The sequence below is a fragment of the Palaemon carinicauda genome, chromosome 4 (genome assembly GCF_036898095.1).
Source record: "Palaemon carinicauda isolate YSFRI2023 chromosome 4, ASM3689809v2, whole genome shotgun sequence".
In the NCBI taxonomy this organism is placed as follows: Eukaryota; Metazoa; Arthropoda; class Malacostraca; order Decapoda; family Palaemonidae; genus Palaemon; species Palaemon carinicauda.
Genome location: NC_090728.1, coordinates 102,734,866 through 102,754,538, shown reverse-complemented (window position 1 = coordinate 102,754,538; position 19,673 = coordinate 102,734,866). Strand labels below are relative to the sequence as shown.

Genomic DNA, 19,673 nt, shown 5'->3' with positions numbered 1-19,673 from the left:
GCAGGAAATCAGGAAACTACAAGAGAAGTAATTAAAGATTAGAAGAAAATATCTTAAGAATAGTAACAACATTAAAATAAATATTTCATGTATAAACTATAAAAACTTTAAAATACAAGAGGAAGAGAAATAAGATAGAATAGTGTGTCCGAGTGTACCCTTAAGGAAGAACTCTACCCCAAGACAGTGAAAGACCATGGTACATAGGCTATGGCACTATCCAAAACCAGAGAACAGGGGTTTGATTTTGGAGTATCCTTCTCCTAGAAGAGATGCTTATCATGGCTAAAGAGTCTCTTCCACCCTTATCAAGAGGAATGTAACCACTGAACAATTACACTGCAGTGCTTAACCCCCTGAGCGAGGAAGAATTGGTTGGTAATCTCAGTGTTGTCAGGTGTAAAGTTAATGAGAAGAATATGTAAAGAATAGGCCAGACTATTCGGTGTATGCGTAGGCAAAAGGAAAATGACCCATAACCAGAGAGAAGGATACAATGTAGTACTATCTGGCCAGTCAAAGAACCCAATAACTCTCTAGCGGTAGTATCTCAACCGGTGGGTGGTGCCCTGGCCAACCTACTACCTGTCATATATATATATTTATTTATTTATATATATATATATATATATATATATATATATATATGTTTGTGTGTGTATACAGTGTGTGTGTGTGTTCATGAAACCATTTTGGATGGATTGTGTTCAAAAGACAAATGAATAACTTCATCCTTTCCATCATTTACAGAGTAGTAGTTATTGCAAATCTGAGGTCTAAGTCCTAATTCTAAATGATACTCTCAGCAAAAAATATAATGACAAGTGTTTACAGGTTGGATAAGCCAGTACCAATTATAAAAAAAATGTGCATGAATGGAGGTATTGAGTGGAGGGAGGATGCGTGAAAAAAAAAGAAAAAAAAGTGTTGAAAGAAAGGCTAAAAATTGTTAACTGCAGCCGCTATAGTTCTAAGTACTGTATAGTAAAAAGGTCAAGAATTCTTACCGCATAGTTATGATGAGCTGAATTTAAAGTAGGGTGCTTTAATATACATAGATTTATTTAATAAGTATATATGAAAGCCTCTTTACCGAAACAATTAGTCTAGAGTTCATCTTGTGATTATTGTGTTCACAGAAATTTCCAGGATAAAGGAGAGACTTGCGAACTATCATTATTGTAGAATGTAGTGATTCATGACAAAATGCCCTGAATAAATAGAAGTACATACAAATAGCTGAATTAAAATTCTAATAAAATAAAACTGAAATTTTTAATATGTAAGTAAGAAACTGTTGAAGCATGTAAAATCTTTATTGGCTTATTCATATTCTCGCGACAAGTTTTTTTTTTTTTTTTTTATTATTATTATTATTATTATTATTATTATTATTATCAAGGAGGACTCTCCACCTTCAAAACAAAAGCAATGTGAGGGTCATGACAGATTTTCAAATAATCAGTGGAATTGGGTAACCGCTTGGAATGAGTAAAGGAGAGAGGGTAACAAATGCGTAAAGTGCAGATCTTGAATGCTTATAAAAGGTGAAAAATTAATATTAATCACCATAAGCTTTATGCATATATCTGCTCATGTTAGCAAGAAGACTCCAAATACAATGATGCATTTGTATGTACTGGTAACTTGATATGTTTATAACTAATCCATAACAGTTGTTTTTGAAATTGGAGTATAACGTAACTGATAGCATGATGGTCAGTGTTAAGTTTTTTTTTCCAAAATTAAATAATCAGCATAATTTTGATATCCATTCAAGTTTTTGATCAAACCTTGCGATATAAATTAGTGCCTGAGGATTTACTCGTTCAGTAACATTTTGTATATACAAATACCTAAGTAATTTCCCAAAATAATTCACCAAAAACATGTTTGGTATCATATTGAATTCTCATTACAATTTCTGATCATTTAAAGAAGAGGGGTTTATGTTTGTTATAAAGTACTTAAAAGGTAAACCTAAGTGGATGCAATCTACTTTACCTTTAACTAGACTTAAATTTTTTAGAGGTCTCTCATTCTCATATGAGCAGGATGTGACATTGTTCACACATTTATTAGCAAGTACCGTTTAGATATTAACAGGAAATATTAACTACATACATGATTAAATGTTTTTCTTAAGTTACTACTCAAAGCATGTTATTTAGTATAATGTGTTTTCATCACCCACCAACAATGTCAATTACCTCCTCCAAACTATTTTTATCGCTTAAGACTGGGAGAGGCAAGGGACAGTACAATGTCATAGTGAACAACCATATATGTGCGTGATCAGCACCCTTGTCCTTTTTACAGCCAAGCTAGGACTAAGGATGGCTAGGCAATGGCTACAGATTACTCAGCAGAAAACTTATTCTGAAGGTAGCTGATGAGCTTACAAATCTTGAATGAATCGCCTCTACCAAAATGGCATCTAATTATAATCTTTTCTGGAACCATGTCACACTGGTCATAAAAAGAATATGGAGATTAATCTGTAATCTAGTAGGTTCTACAAATGCCAATTCCCTAACATTAAAAAATGGAATAAAATAAAAAAAAAATACAAATAACTGTCCACTTCAGTTGCGCTATTGGTATTATGTTATTTTATTAGCAATTTGGTGTGATAAAATTATGGTACGGTAATTTAAGATGTTTATAACCATTGCGTAGCTAACCTTACTTATTAAGTTTCTGTTGTTGTATTAACAACTTCTAAAAGGAAAGGCAAAAAGAAAATGCTTGCACAATTCCATATGAAATTAGCAACCTTAAAGGTTAATCTATATTAATAAGAAGCTAACCGTTACCCGAATCAAAAGTAACCTGAAGATGATGTCTACTTAAATTTCCTCTGATTTAGAAAAGAAACTGCTGGATGAAACTTTATGAACTATTGTTGACATATCTGCTATAAGGAGTATTTACAGCATGAGATACACTTGTTTCTTTATCATAATGTCAAACCCTTACAGACTAGGACTTTAAATTACAGGCATTACAATGAAATTAATTCTTTTGAGAGTTAAAGAGTTTTGGGATATATACATAAGTAACTGTAGCTTTATATTGTAATGAAAAATATGTAAAATAGTAATATAATGAAAAAAAAAATCTGTAATCAGTGGTCTGTGCCTGAGTTTATATATCATAGTTCTTTGATGGTAAGTAAGATTATATAGATTGATATTCTACAGACTGTTGGTGAAACTAACCTTCAGCATGAAGAGAAACAGATGGAGCAATATAATGAACGCCGTTGGATGCTGTAGTATCTAAATCCGTTGCCACTGTTGCACTATCTCTCTCATTTGAAGGAGTATAAAGGTCAATTTCTGAATAGTGATGTTCCAGTTCAGAACCATTTTCACCTGAAGAAACTTTGGTAGTCCTATGTGAGACAGAACTTTGAGAGGTAGCATCTTTAAAAATTTCATCTACCTGTTCTTCGTTATTTGTTGTGCATTTATCAGTTAAAACTATGCATGTTTTGGTCATCTCACTGTCCCTACCCTTAGATAATATTTGCTCCTCAGATAAAGGACCAAGATTACTCTCTGACTCTCCTTCAATCTGTCTTTGGTCACTATGTTTATCACACCGATATAAGTTGAATAGTTCTATATCACTTGAAGTTTTAGAAATAACAGAACTTACTTGGTGTCTATCTCTTGTATCTATAAATTCTGTTGATCTTTCAGATGGGTACGGTGAAGCTGGGCTAGTGACCAAAGATGGACCAGTCTGAACACAGGCCTTACTAGGTAAAGCAAATATATCGGGGTTAGGAGAGCTCCTCACAGGAGGTCCCCTCTTTGGTAATGGAGGTGGAACATCCTCAGACAAAGTATTGAAACCGATGGATGCTGTAATAAGGGGAGAGGAATGGGTTGAGCCTGGTGGTGAAATCGGCCTAAAAGCTCCTGAAGGAGAGTCAGTCCTCTTTTGAGATACAGTCTGTCGATTTTTAGAATTTAAGGATTCTGTATGTGATATACAAGGAGACTGAACTCCATCACTGGCAAGACCATGAACAGGGAGTGGAACTTGACAAAGTGGTGATGGTATCTGTTGTGAATGACAATTCTGGGTTGGAGACTCATTGGAAGAAGTAGTCATCAGACTAGTATTGGATGAAAGATAAGACGCTAAGCTGCTGATGGTGTTCTCCAAGTCCTCCACAACCATTTGAGTATCCATGGTACCTGTAAGTAGAAATAGGAAATATATTAGTAAATACAAATACGTGACCTATTAAAACACTCTTAAACAATCTATTAATAATACTACTTTCCAAACCAGTTTCCTCTTACACAACATGCACACTAATTCATATATATATATATATATATATATATATATATATATATATATATATATATATGTGTGTGTGTGTGTGTGTGTGTCTGTGTACACACATATATATACATATATATATATATATATATATATATATATATATATATATATATATATATATATATATATATACATATATTCATATACATATATATATATATAGATATGGATATATATATATCTATATATATATATATACATATATATATATATACACACACATAAATATATATATATATATATATATATACACATAAATATATATATATATATATATATATATATATATATATATATATATATGTGTGTGTGTGTGTGTGTGTGTATACGGATTAAAAAAGAATGACCCTATTTCATGATCAAATATTCCATAAGTAAATGTATGATTCAGAATGAGGGAGTGGTTGTTTGAAAGATCAGATTTCTCAGTTTTCTATAATTGTCACGTGACCCTGCCAGACCCATGACTCATGCATCTGGCAGTGACAGCAAAAAAAAATGGTGACCCGTCAACAGAGGGCATTTTGCATTCTTGAGTTTCCAATTACTAAATCAGTGATTATAGTGCAGTGTGCATTCAGAGTTAAATTAAACGACGATGCTCCTTCTCCCAAGAACATCCGAAGGTGGTTTAAGCAGTTAGAAGAGAGTGGGTGTTTGTGTAAAGGCAAAAGTCCCGGGCGACCACGACCTTCAAAGGAAGATGTGGGGAGAATCCGTGCTGCGTTTACTCGGATCCCAAGGAAATCCACACGCCGTGCATGTCGTGAGCTGAGCATTCCTCAACTCACGTTATGCCGTGTACTTAAAAAACGGTTGCAATTGGAACCGTACAGATTGCAGCTCGTTCAGTCACTTAAAAGAATGACTACCTAGGACGAATGGAATTTTGCAACCTGATGATGCAAATGATGGAGGATGACGAAAACTTCAGTTCACTGTTAATTTTCAGTAACGAAGCCACTTTTTATCTGAATGGCAAAGTCCACCGACACAGTGTGCGAATATGGGGAACCGGAAATCCTCACGGAATTATTCAATATGAAAAAGAGTCCCCTAAAGTAAATGTTTATGGCCCATTTTTTTTTTTCGAAGGAAATTCTGTTACAGGGCAAGGCTATAAGAAAATGTTACGACACTGGCTCTTCCCATTAATGGAAGCTGATTCAAATGGATTCATTTTTCAACAAGAGCTTATCAGTTAGAGCATTTTTTAATGAAAAAGTGCCTCAGCGATGGATTGGTCGGATAGGGGCCCAAGACATTGCTCTTTGTGCTTGGCCTCCTACATCTGGCCTCACAGTTTGTGATTTTTTTTTTCTCTGGGGGTTTGTAAAAGACAAAGTCTTTGTTCCGCCATTACCAACTGACCTGTAAAACTTAAAACGTCGAATAACAATAGCGATCAATTCAATTGATCCTGATGTGCTTCAACATGTTTGGGAAAAATTCTCATATCGTACTGATGTTGTTCATGCTGCAAGGGGGCCATACTGAGCGCTTGTAACATGTGAAATAAAAATTCTCATATCATATTGATGTTGTTCCTGCTGCAAGAGAGGGCCATACTGAGTATTTGTAGCATGTGAAATAAAAACTCTCATATCGTATTGATGTTGTTCGCGCTGCAAGGGGGGCCATATTAAGAACTTGTAACATGTGAGATAAAACTTGACTGTTAGTAGAATACTTGATTATAAGTTTTATTTTTCTATTTTTCCTTCATAAAATATTTAATCATGAAGTAGGGTCATTCTTTTTTAATCACCCTTTTTGTATATATATATATATATATATATATATATATATATATATATATATATATATATATATTTATATATATATATATATATATAAATATATATATATATATATATATATATATATATATATATATATATATATATATATATATATGCATAAGTGTGCATAAATACACACCACAAAACACTAATAAACAAGGAAAACACAGAAATATACAGCATAACTATAGCCTTAAACCTTAAAAGACTAAAGGGAACAAAGGCCCAGTAATTATGGTGCTTCTTATGTACAGGCCTAAAATATGGGCTGCAAGTTCCAGACCTACTGCAATTTTACGAATTTAGCAACCTACTCCTTGGGTAGTAGGTTGACTAGGGCTCCAACTACCCGCTGAGATACTACCACTTTTTGACTGGCCAGATAGAACTACATTGGATCTATCTCTCTAGTTAAGGTTCCTTTTTACTTTGTCTACACATACACCGAATAGTCTGGTCTATTCTTTCCACATTCTCCTCTTTCCTCATACACCGGAAGATGCATTAGCAACTCTCTGGTGGATATACGAGGTGTCTCACACTGAGGGACCTGGGGGAACCCAAACATAAAATAAGGCAATAAGGTAAGGCACCTGACAATACTGAGATTACAAACCAATTCTTCTTCACTCACGAGGTTAACCACTCCACTATAATTGTCTTTCTCCCTCTAGGAGAAAGACACTAAAAAATCAAACCATAGTGCAATAGCCTCTGTACCATGTTCTTCCACTGTCTCGGGGTAGAGTTATCTTGCTTGAGGGTACACTCGGGCACACTTTTCTATCTTATTTCTCTTCCTCTCGAATTTTTTGAAATTTTATAGTTTATGTGTGAAAGATCTTTTAATGTTTTTACTGTGCTTAAAATATTTTAAATTGTTCATTACTTCTTTTGTAGTTTATTTATTGACTAATTTCATTTCCTCAATGGGTTACTTTTCCCTGTTGGAGCCGTTGGGCTTATAGCATCCTGATTTTCCAACTAGGGTTGTAACTTAGCAAGTAATAATAATAATAATAATAATAATAATAATAATAATAATAATAATAATAATAACATACAGAGTCGTGTCATGATTTAGAAAGCTATGTCAACGAGATACTTGGAAAGTACAGAACAAATATCTGTTTATCTGCCAAAACCTTCCTTTGTTCTCTATGAAAAAATTAATTTTCCCCTCATCTTATTCAAGAGAGAGAGAGAGAGAGAGAGAGAGAGAGAGAGAGAGAGAGAGAGAGAGAGAGAGAGAGAGAGCGGTGGGCTTATTAGTGGAAGGGGTACAACCAACTTTTGACCAAAAACCTTTCATCAAAGCCTATCTCACATCGCATTTCCCCTAGTTTCCTGGACCTTTCATTATACAAGTTCTTTGTTGTCCAGTTCTCCCCCTCTACTTAGTAATTATTATTTCTCTGCTCAATTTTCAGTTTCCATGCTTTCCTTTTCAACCTTCTAACGCTTAATTGAGAACATTTTACCTGCTTTATCATAGAGCTGCTTGAGAATTACTTCAATTTTTCATGGCCAATTTCCTTATATTCTTACAAATAAGTTTTTACTTCCATATGCATGTATTTGTTTAATTCTATTTTCTCTTGAAGAAGATATCTAGTTGTAAAGCATCAGAGCTAATTTTCTTATTCCGCTCTGCCTCCTCCCCCCACCTTTCCCCCCACTAAATATCTTTCTAAAAGCATTTCATTTTTTCTACTAACGTAACCCTAAATGGAGACAGTGATCTTAAAAGATCGTCCTTTCAATCATTACAAATAACTACTGTATAACAAACTATGATTGGATTATAGAGTTAACCGAATATAATTTAAGTTACATATTTCCGTGAGCACTATCTATAAAAACAGGTTGCTTGACAGTTTGCAAAAGCATAAGTTGAATTCTGTAGATACATTAACTTACTGTAGAAAATAATTTGCTACTCAAAATATATTAAATACATTTGTGTGATTAACAAAACAATATATTAAGTAGTAATCATACCTCACAAATTTTTCAGACTTATTTAGTACATACAAACGCACAAACACACAAGCATATATACAGTATACCTAAAGCGTACTAAAGATGCTATTCCTTCGATAGAAAATTAAGGACAACATTCTATCATCTCACTTTGCGCTTTCTGTTAATGCATTGAGAACCCCGATCTATATTCATAATAATGTAATAAGCGATGCTAAGACATTTAACACGCCAGAATTTCAATTCGTTGAAGTACATCTGAATAGTAACTCCTTTAATATCTATATCTACAATCGACCATCTTGCAACTATAATTTACAAAATTTAACCAAGGGCCCTGATAAGCAGAAAGCGTTCCTATTAATTGGAGACTTCTATTCCCAAAATCCCTCTGGGACACTACAGTAATTATGTTACTGTTGATACAAATGGTTCCAGGATTGAACAAATAGTGGATGATCATAACCTCTGCATATTAAGCGAGGGAGGTTCCAGCACTTCTTATTCAAAAACTCATGGAGCATATTCCTCAATAGACGTGACTCAATGTTTCAACAATATTGTTGATAGGTTTGAATGGAACGCCCTAGACGACCTTTATAGCAGTGACCATATTGATAACCCCGTTAGGACATACACCAAGTCCTCCAAGTCAATGTTATAATACTTATAAAGAGGACTGGGATGAGGTAAGTTTTATCCGGGTCAAGTGCCTTTAATTATTCACAAGGTCATGATGAAGCAACTTATTTCTTTGTAAAATTCATCACGCAAGCACCTGACAAATCTATACCTTTGAAACACTTGGTCCCTTGGTGGTCAGATACACTAACCAAATAAGAAGAGAGAAGCAGGCAATTGAATGAAAATGAAAAACTTTAAATAAAAAATAAAAAAAAAATTTAGTAGGTCTACTGTCCCAAACTGTTGGAAAATACAATTAAAAACTCGTTCATACACCAATAGAAATTAGTGTACTGAACTCGTATTCTGATAAGGTTTCTGTTAAATTTAGAAAAGAAGCAATAAAAAGCAGGATAGTATCGTGGGAAAAAATATGTCTAGTTTATCAGAAAAGACTTCCATGCAGGTGTAGCAGAAATTTTGAGAAATTAATGGTTCCTGTAGCAAACCTGCAAGCCATGTATTAATGTATAAAGGGTCACTACTTCATAATACGCAGGTAATCTCATATAGTATTGGACGAAATTTTGAAAGCATAAGCACTTTCGATCCATCAAAATAAGAGAAGAAGCAGTTGTACTGAAGTTTTAAACTGTGAAAGATATCTATTACAATACAAGCCAAGATGACCAATTCAAGATATCGGTTTACACTAAATTGTGACGGGCCGAGAGAGGCTATGACTAAGAAGGCAGGATGAAAGCAACTGAGTAACTTTATTACAGAACATCCATTTAGATATACTCCAGGAAAAAAGGGCATAAAAAACATAACGAGCAATTTCATGTTCAACCCACAACCACAACGGTTAACAGTTAACGGTGAGAAAAACAGACATGTTATTTCAAGTCCCTATCAGTGTGAGGGGAGAGCGAAGATACAAGCGTAATATATACAAAAAATGAAATGTCGTTACTATGTACGATCGTGTGACACACGGTTGGTACACGGCTCCCCCCCTAAAAATGACTACTGTACATGTTAAATAAGGCGCCCTGATCTAGAGAGGCGAACTGTAGGCGGGTCATCTGGCAGGAGATAAGCAGGTTTTAGACGATCAATGGAGACCCAGTCTTCTTTGCCACGAATGTCTAGTAGGAATGCTTTCGGACTGCGTCGGATCACAAGGAAAGGGCCCGTGTAAGGGGGCGTTAGCGGTGGCTTGCTAGTGTCGTTGCGTAGGAAGACATGCGTTGCACAGTGCAAGTCTGTCGGTATGTGATGCTTCGCTGGGGGCTTGTAAGTCTGGCAGCATGGAGTAAATTTTCCCACGACGTGACATATGCACCGGAGATCGTCGGAGGAGGTTACAGAAGGAAAATATTCGGCAGGGACGACCAACGGGTCGCCATACACCATTTCAGCTGCCGAGGAGTGGTCCTTAGTCCCAGGAGGACCCAGGGAAGCTGAGTAAACCAGTTGGAATCCTTGCAGCGGGACATCAAAGCTGCTTTGAGGGTGAGATGAAAACGTTCAACCATTCCATTGGCAGCGGGGTTGTAGGCAGTTGTCTGATGTAGGGTGATGCCCAGAAGATTTACTAATGATGTACACAATTGAGAGGTGAAAGTGGTACCCCTGTCAGAAGTAATATGCTCAGGGATACCAAATCTTGCAATCCATCCTGAGAGTAAGGCAGATGTATATGAGGAGGACGTTGCAGTTTCCATGGGAATGGCTTCAGGCCAACGAGTGGAGCGGTCGATGACGGTAAACAGGTAACAATGTCCTTGTGATGTGGGTAGGGGGCTTACAACGTCGACGTGAATGTGGGCGAAACAACGCTGAGGTTGAGGAAGAAAGAAAAGATTAGTGATTGGGGAGGCCAATGCCGGAAGCAATGGCCTACTTACACATTTTTTGGACACTAATAACCATTTGCACATTTCTTAGCAACAGCCCCGAATTTGGAGTGGTAGTAGCATAACTTTGGTATATGGACGTCAGTGAGCGGCTGTAAAGGTCATTGGTTGGGGCATAAACGAGTGGTGGGTGGTGGGTGGTTTTGTCGCCATTCAAGCACGTAATGGGGTGGGCGTCTGTTTCCTACTGCATTCACGTCAGCTTCAGTCGATATTGAATAGTTGTCTACTTTATCAGGAGTGGAGGCATTGATGGAGGACTTGAAGGTGGTGAAGTGGCTGTACATAATGGCGTTAACTTTGGACTTTAGGTCCTTCATGGGCAAAATATCAAAATCAGGGAAATCAGCGCATACAGGTTTGGGTAGGTGCCATACCCAAAGGGCACACAGTAGGTTCACCTTATGAGAAGAGCTGTCTGCGGATGCTTGCAGACGAGTGATACTGGTCCCTTGCCTGAGGGCGAGCGAAGCCCTTTGGTTCCCCAACGGTTGTTGAGATCTTAAAAAGATTCGCTATATGGGCAGCTGGCGATGGCGAGTAATGCTCCGGGAGGTGTGATTTGAGCGAGTTGTACTTTATTTGTGTGTCCCCATGCTCGCACAGCCAATCAGATATTTCGGGGAAAGTGTCCTCGGGGATCGCAACGAGAACGTAATATGCTTTGGTACTTGACTAAGTCACACCCTTGATGCGAAACTGAACATCAGCATGCTGGAACCAGGCAAACGCATCTCCGCTGGTGAAGGATGCCACCAGGAGCATGTCTGCAGAGGTAAATAGACTATGTCACGCCCTGGAGAGTGGCCTTGGCAGAAAAGAATGGCAAGCACCCATGTCTACCAAAAATCACAAGGTCATACCTGCGTTTTCAGTGGCGTGGCATTGATAGTAGAGACAGCGTCTGAGGGCATCATCATCAAACAATAAGATACAGCATTGTGGGGGAAACCAGGAGGGAGCTGAACACCCAGTGGTCACCAATGTGCAGATGCACCAGTTAGGTATGAACTGAAAAGCAGTGTGACTGCAAATAACTTTATTTCAACACACAGCAAGCTTTTATAACTATAGTTTCAGTGAAAGAAGGTAACAAAAATTCCAAAAGATCGATACAACTACATAGAGGCATAAACAGGGTATTAGTGGGAGGTTAAAGTGATTACGACAATACATAAAAAAAAAAAACAGAAATACCGTTACAGTGTATGAGCGTGAGATACTCCTGTGGTACAGAAGGATAAAAGGACGAAATTAATTTCAGAAAGTTTGCTTATTGGTCATATAAAATTGACATTTGATATTAATGTGCACACCTCATGAAACAGTTCCCAGGCACACTATTTCAACGATATATTTTGGTAACTAGATTTTTTAAAAGAGAAAGATTTTCATGTTTTGGCCAAAAAGATAAATCTAGCATGTCATCGGATTCTGTGTTCCTCTTCTTTTAATATTTTTGTATTTCTTAGAAGCATAGGGCCTCGGTTAGATTTCACCAGTCATCTCTATCTTCGGCTTTTAAATCAATACTTCTCTATTCACCATTTCCCACTTCACGCTTCAAAGTCCTCAGCCATGTAGGCCCAGATCTTCCAAATCTTCAAGTGCCAAGTGTAAAGTTTGGTGAACTAATCTATCTTGGGGGAGTGTGAAGAGCATGCCTAAACCATCTCCATATACCCCTCACCATGATCTTATCCATATATGACACTAAGGTAATCTCTTTTATAGTTTCAGTTCTAATCATGTCGTGCCATTTAACTTCACATTCTTCTGAGCGCTTTGTTCTCAAATCTACAAAATCTGTTGGATATTGTTTCATTGTCATACCACTACTCATGTCCATACAGTAACACTGGTCTCACTAAATATACAGCCTGATCTTATCTGTAATTTGGCGATTTGATTTCCCAATTTTACTTAATCTAGCTATTGTTTGATTTTCTTTTTTTTCAATTATTCTTTAAACTCCAATTCTAAAGACCCTGTATTAGAGATCATAGATCCTAAATATTTCATTAATCTTTTCTCCTTCCAATAATATTTCATCTTCCATTGCATATTTCATTCTCACCGCCTTTTCTTTCTTCTGTTTACCTTGAGCCCAACCTCATGTGATATTTCATGCATTCTGGTAAGCAAGCATTGCAAATCCTGTGGTGTTCTACTAATAAAAAGAGCATCAAAGGCTTTTACATAGTCCACAATGCCATCTTAAAATTAAAATTTGGTCAGTACAACTTCTTCATTTTTTGAAATCCTGCCAGTTCATCTTTCAACTTTTCATCAATCTATCAATCTTTATCTCTAGTCTCTTTTGAATAAGCACATTATATATTTTCATGACATCTGACGTAAGTGTAATGCCTCTGTAATTATTGCAATCAGTCAGATCTCCTCTTTTTTTTTTTCACTAACACTCCTACCTTCTATTCACCAGGGTTTGCCTCTTCATACCACATTCTATAAAATAATCTCGTAAGTATTCTCGGAGTCACTTCATTTTCGGTCAATATCCATCGTATCCCGGGGCTCTCCATTTCTTGAGTTTATTTATGATAGTTTCGGCTTCAAAGACACCGAATTCATTCATGGGCACATCATGGTTCAGGTATATCAATAAAATTTTATAGGTATAATTTAAATTCTTATTTATCACAGATTTCTAACTCATGATTTATTTCCTAATCTCTTATATTTATCAAACGTTTCTTTATCCATTCATTAGATTTAATATAAATATTTTCCTCCCGAATCTAATCGGGCCAGATATGTTGGAATTAAGCCTGACTCAATGGAGTGGACAAACTTCAACGATGAAGCAATACGAATGTAGCATTGACCGGTTTTTCGTTTATCTCTTGAACTCTTCGCTGTTATAGGAAATAAGGTTAAAAAACTTTAATTGTATGCATATATATATATATATATATATATATATATATATATATATATATATAAATACTGTATTTACAAATACATTATATACATATACATATACTCCCATATATAACAAAGATAAGTGTCTGGATATATATATATATATATATATATATATATATATATATATATATATATATATATGCTCATTTCCTGTCACGCAGCATAGGGAGAGAGAGTAGTCATATTCTGGTGAGAGGGGGTTACCCCCGAAAAGGTACACTCGGAAACCACAATCTTCCACAAGTTGTCGGGTTGTAGTTAGGAAAGGGGGAGGAAGTGGGAAGGGTGTGTGTGTGTGTATAAATATATATAAATATATATATATATATATATATATATAAAATTTATATATATAAATATATGTGTATATATATATATATATATATATATATATATATATATATATGTATATATATACATATATATATACATATATATATATATATATATATATATATATATATATATATATTTACATATATACATATATATGAAAGTTTGTGCTTGTAAAGGTTATTTTTAATCTACCAGCTTGAGATTGGAGCACTGTTAATAAAATCAATTTTGTAGAGTAAATAGCTTTAATTTATTTTACGATACCACTGAGAACAGCAATCAAAAAGTTTGGGGTTCATTTAAATCTCGAATCATGATGTCTTAAATATGAGAAGGGTAAGTAATAATATCTTCATTTCAGAGATAATAATGTGAGAGTTTTAATGGAATAGTCTATATTCAAACAAATTGCCTTTTCTCGATATTTTGATCATAGGAGGGCGATCAAAATACGTATTTACATTACATTGATGTATAGATTTGTTGTCTCAGTATAGCCCCTGGCTGCCTTCAATCTTTTATCTAATGGGTCTTAAAAAATGTCAACTAATTCCCTCTACGAGTTTAATATATAAGGAATACCACCGACAAATGAATACCAAATTTACAGACAAGGTCCCGCAAATAAGAAGCATCAAGAAGGTTAACGTTATTTCCCAACCAATAACCTGTTGCTTTCCACTACCCTTGTGAAGACTAATCTTCACGCTTTATCATCATTTTCTTTTTTTTACTTCGTGCATGTTTTAGTTTAATTACCCTTTACTGTTTTCTTTTCTGTCTTTTACATAATATATTTTAGTTACCATCTCCGTCGCTATCTATCTAAGGAGATTATCTGCTCGTGACTTCACGACAGGTATATTTCTACGGCACTAATTGGCTGTCTGCATGAAATGGTTCTTATTTCCTTGAGTAGCGTATTCTGGGATAAATTATTTTTCTGGTTTTGGTTGCAAGTTGTACATCAGAATTTATGCGTACTTAACTTACATCTCTGTATAATTCTCAAGAATGTTTGACTAAGAATCTTATTGTCCGAGACATGCACAGCCTCTGCCGATTTTTCTTAAATCAATCATTGCATATGCCAGATAGTTAGGATTTATTCTTAGGTATATCCCCCCGGAGCCACAAGATTACTCTCTGTATTCAACACAGACACCCATCAAGATCTCTGTTTCTATAGAGAGATTAATCAAGTGTTCCGATTCCGGGTAGGCCTAGAAGTATGTACTCCCTTTTTCTTCTTTCTAGGGAGACAGGTGAGCACCTTCTCCCCTTCAAACTACCCACTCTACGATTGACCGCAACGAGAAGCAGAGGGCAAGTCAACTCAACTGGTGGACTCCAGGATGGATCCTCCAATACCAACTGTAAACTGAACACCCTTGAGCCCTTAACAGCAGCAATATACACTCTCCAGGACGAGCCCTATCAATACTGCTTATAAAATCCCTCATTTAAGTTTAGGACCACGGAAGAGAGGCCACCCCGGAGCAATGGGATCGAAATCCTACATGAAACCCTGATGAGTGGCCACATTTACCCCTTAGTTAAGACATAATTTATCTAATTATAGATCACTGCCTGGCTTAGAACGAATATTCAGGCATGCACATGGAATTTGTTGTAAATTTTATACTGTATTCACTATATAGTGCTTCAAATTTTGTATTTTTTGATTTGTTTCATATTCCTAATGGACGTCAGACACTATTCAATCGATCGTTGTCCACGTGTTTTACTTAACCTTCTATTCAGAGGATAATCAAATAGTCCTTTGTCTGAGGTTCCCGTTGTGTTTTATCCCTCAAGACTAACCTCTCGTTTAAGGGACAACCAAGTGTGCTTTTAATTCATTAAATCCCATTATGTTTTATGTTTTTCTGACCAACACATTGTTTTGTTATTGAACTTTGTACATTTTTGTATGACAGCGTTATGAAATAATGTAATTAAACCCATATTGAATTAACCAAAATTTTTCCCACATGTTATCGAGTTTAAATTGATTTATCCGTTAAATTTCTATTGTAACATATATACTTATTTCGATCAATACCTCACAGGCAATTAAAATTATTTTATGTTCGAACCATATTATTCAAAGAATATTTTGATTTAAAGAAAATGAGCCTACTGCTCCCCATCACGTTCTTGCAATATTGTCCTTACATTAAATTATTGTACAGCACTCTCAGTTGGGGTGTACTATTCCATGCTAGGCGTGCCACATGAACACTGAGGTGGTATTGGTATTGACAAATCCAGTATGTATATATATATATATATATATATATATATATATATATATATATATATATATATATACATATATATATATATATGATTATCTTCATGAAATGCTGAGAGATGAACAAGCACAATTTAGGAAAGGTAGAAGTTGCACGGACCAAATTTTCATTTTGAGACATGTACAGCAATGCGTAGAATATAGAAATCCACTTTTGATGGCCTTTGTGGACAATGAAAAAGCCTTTGATAGAGTACACCGACCAAATTTGGGGAGAGTCCTGTGTTATTATGGAATTCCTCTTAAATATGTAAATTTGATTAAGTCTGTTCATGAGCATAGCAAGTGCTAAGGTAATGTTAATGGAGTCTTATCAAATGAATTTCCAGTGAACAGCAGAGTACTCCAAGGGAATATGTTGTCACCTATGTTGTTTATCCTCCTCATGGATTTTGTAAAGAGTAGAGCAGTCAGAGATGGTGGAGAAGGATTGAACTGGAATGTGATAGGAATCTAGCAGAACTAGAGTATGTTGATGATGCTGTTCTTGTTAGCAGAACACCACAGGATTTGTAATGCTTGCTTACCAGAATGTATGAAATATCACACGAGGCTGGGCTGAAGATAAATAGAAGAAAGACAGAGACAGAGTATGCAATGGACGATGAAATGTCATTGGAAGTAGAAATGATTAATGAGGTAGAATCATTTAAGAATTTAGGATCTATGATCTCAAATACAGGGTCTTTAGAATTAGAGTGTAATGAAAGATTGAAAAAAGCAAATTAGACAATGACTAGGTTACGTAAAATTTGTAAATCAAATCACCTGAAATTACATATAAAAATAAGACTATATATCACTTTAGTGAGATCGGTGTTATTCTATGGACAAGAGTCATGGTATAACAATGAAACAATCTCCAATAGATTTAATAGATTTGAGAACAAAGCCCTCAAAAGGATATTGGCAGTTAAATGGCAGGACAGGATTAGAAATGAAACTATAAGAGAGATTACTCGAGTGCCATATGTGGATGAGATCATGATGAGGGATAAATGGAGATGGTTTGGGAATGCTCTTCACACCACCCAAGAGAGATAAGTTCACCAAATATTCAGCTGGGCTCCACAAGTTATTATTATTATTATTATTATTATTATTATTATTATTATTATTATTACTTGCTAAGCTACAACCCTTGTTGGAAAAGCAGGATGCCATACGCCCGGGGGTCCCAACAGGGAAAATAGCCCAGTGAGGAGAGGAACCATGCAAAAATAAAATATTTTAAGAAAAGTAACAACATTAAAACAAATATTTTCTATATAAACTATAAAAACTTTAACAAAACAAGTGGAAGAGAAATAAAACAGAATAGTGTGCCCGAATGTACCCTCAAGCAAGAGAACTCTAACCAATGACAGAGGAAGACCATGTTACACAGGCTATGGCACTACCCGAGACTAGAGAACAGTGGTTTGTCCTTCTAGAAGAGCTGTTTACCATAGCTAAAGAGTCTGTTCTACCCTTACCAAGAAGAAAGTGGCCACTGGACAATTACATTGCAGTAGTTAACCCCTTGATAGAAGAATAGAGTTGGAAGACCTAGGCCTACATGGCTGAGGACTATGAAGGACTATGGAGTGCGAAGTAGGAGATGATGATTGGAGAAGTATTGAATTAAAAGTTCAAGATAGAGACGACAGGCTAAATCTAACTGAGGCCCTTTTCATCAATAGGCGTAGGAGGAGATGATGATGATGATGATGATGATACGATTATCTGGACTTAAACCGTCTGATGGTTTACGAACCACATCATTGTAGGTTTCTCCCTGCTGGTGTAAGTGTTGGTGCTCCAATCCCTCAGGATAGGGCCCTAGATATCTGCTGTGCAGAATACTTCCCGGAAAACAAAATTCCCAAGCTTAAAATAACCTTTCCATAACACTGAAACCATTTAGAGATTTCTAACTAAATAGTTAATATTATGACAGGCTTAATGAGGTATGAATAAATAAAGAACTCCCAGATAACTAACACTATTTGGCGAACAACACAGGTATTTATATGCACACAAAGGTTCACATAAGGATGACAATTGGATATGTGTATTCAACGGCTTTTGTCAATAATGTTGACATTGATATTCAAATTGACAATACAATAGCAGTAATGAAAATAAAGTTGAAAGTATCTCACAAAACCCTTTCAGTTCCATGAAGACTTCCAAAAAAAGGGACTTCACTCTTTTGGCAAGGTAAAATCACCTTTAAGCACTACCTCCATCATTGACTCCGATGCTAGTTTCGCCATTTTGGGCAAAATGGGAGCTTTCTGGCCTGGCACTGTCATTCCAATTGTAGAAGCATCTAGCAAACTGTAGAAAAACCACAGTGCCTGATACTGTTTCTGCTAAGGTATTGGAAGGAACCTTGTACAACATCAGAATAACTTCCTTTGTGGTTAGCTGGGAACATGGCGGAAGATATGGATCTTTGAATTTCCATTTTGATTCTGGATATGACACCAGGTTTTCAAATATGATGTCATCGAACGGCAAATCCGTATATTATGCAGAGCATTTGACACGGGGCAAAATGCTTATCGATCACAGGACTGCTAAGGGTTACCTACTAAATCACCCTCCTCTACGTCCATGGGAGAAGCCCTTCTGGCTTCCCCCACCCCATTACCGAGCCTCCATTATTTGGAATGGAAGGAAGAGCTCCGACTAGACCCTTCCTTGAAAGCAAAAATCACTAAGGTTCAATCAGAGCTGAGTCTGCAGGAACAGAAGGAAGAGTATAACCTGGACCCTCCCTTGGATACAGGTAACCCAAAGGCACAGTCAAGGCCGAATTCGAAGGACTGGAAGGAAGATCTCCCCCAGGATTCTTCCTTGAACGCTGACAACCCGAAGGCCCAGCCACAGCCGAATCTCTGGACTGGAGTGGGAAGAAAGCAGAAGGAAGGTCAACTATCCTTATCCGTGGATTCATTAACCACATACTTACTTATCCCCAGTTGACCGATTTGTGCCAATTTAAAAACTTATAGATATACCACTAGAAAAAAAAAATTATAAGTTAGCATAAAAAAAAACAGACTTTTGCAGACTGAAATTACTATCCTGTCTCCAAAACCTAAGTGAAGTCCCCGCCCAAACTAACCCCACCCCCCCCGAGAATTTTGGTTTTAAAGACAATGAAAATCATCTTTCATGTGTCCTACACAAATAAAAAAAAAGGTAAGCGGTAGAACACATATGTCAAAATTTAATATCTTTAAATGCGTTTCATATTTTTAAAAAAAGAGGTACAGAACTTTAACCTCAGCAAATAAGAGGAATATCATATTATCACATATTTTATACGAATTTTAAATTCCTTATTTTCCGATTTAAAATCACTTTTAAAAAAGGGGAACAATTGAA

General features: G+C 35.9%; 1 protein-coding gene across 1 annotated transcript in view; it reads right to left on the bottom strand.

The window, feature by feature from the left end:
* Window positions 1–2,597: 2,597 nt before the first annotated feature.
* The window catches only part of LOC137639143 (uncharacterized), a 219,686-nt gene continuing 202,610 nt past the window's right edge, over window positions 2,598–19,673 (bottom strand). The window contains exon 3 of the mRNA XM_068371451.1: window positions 2,598–4,211. Within this exon, the coding sequence (XP_068227552.1) occupies window positions 3,217–4,211 (995 nt within the window). The 3' untranslated portion in view covers window positions 2,598–3,216. The remainder of the gene's footprint in view (window positions 4,212–19,673) is intronic.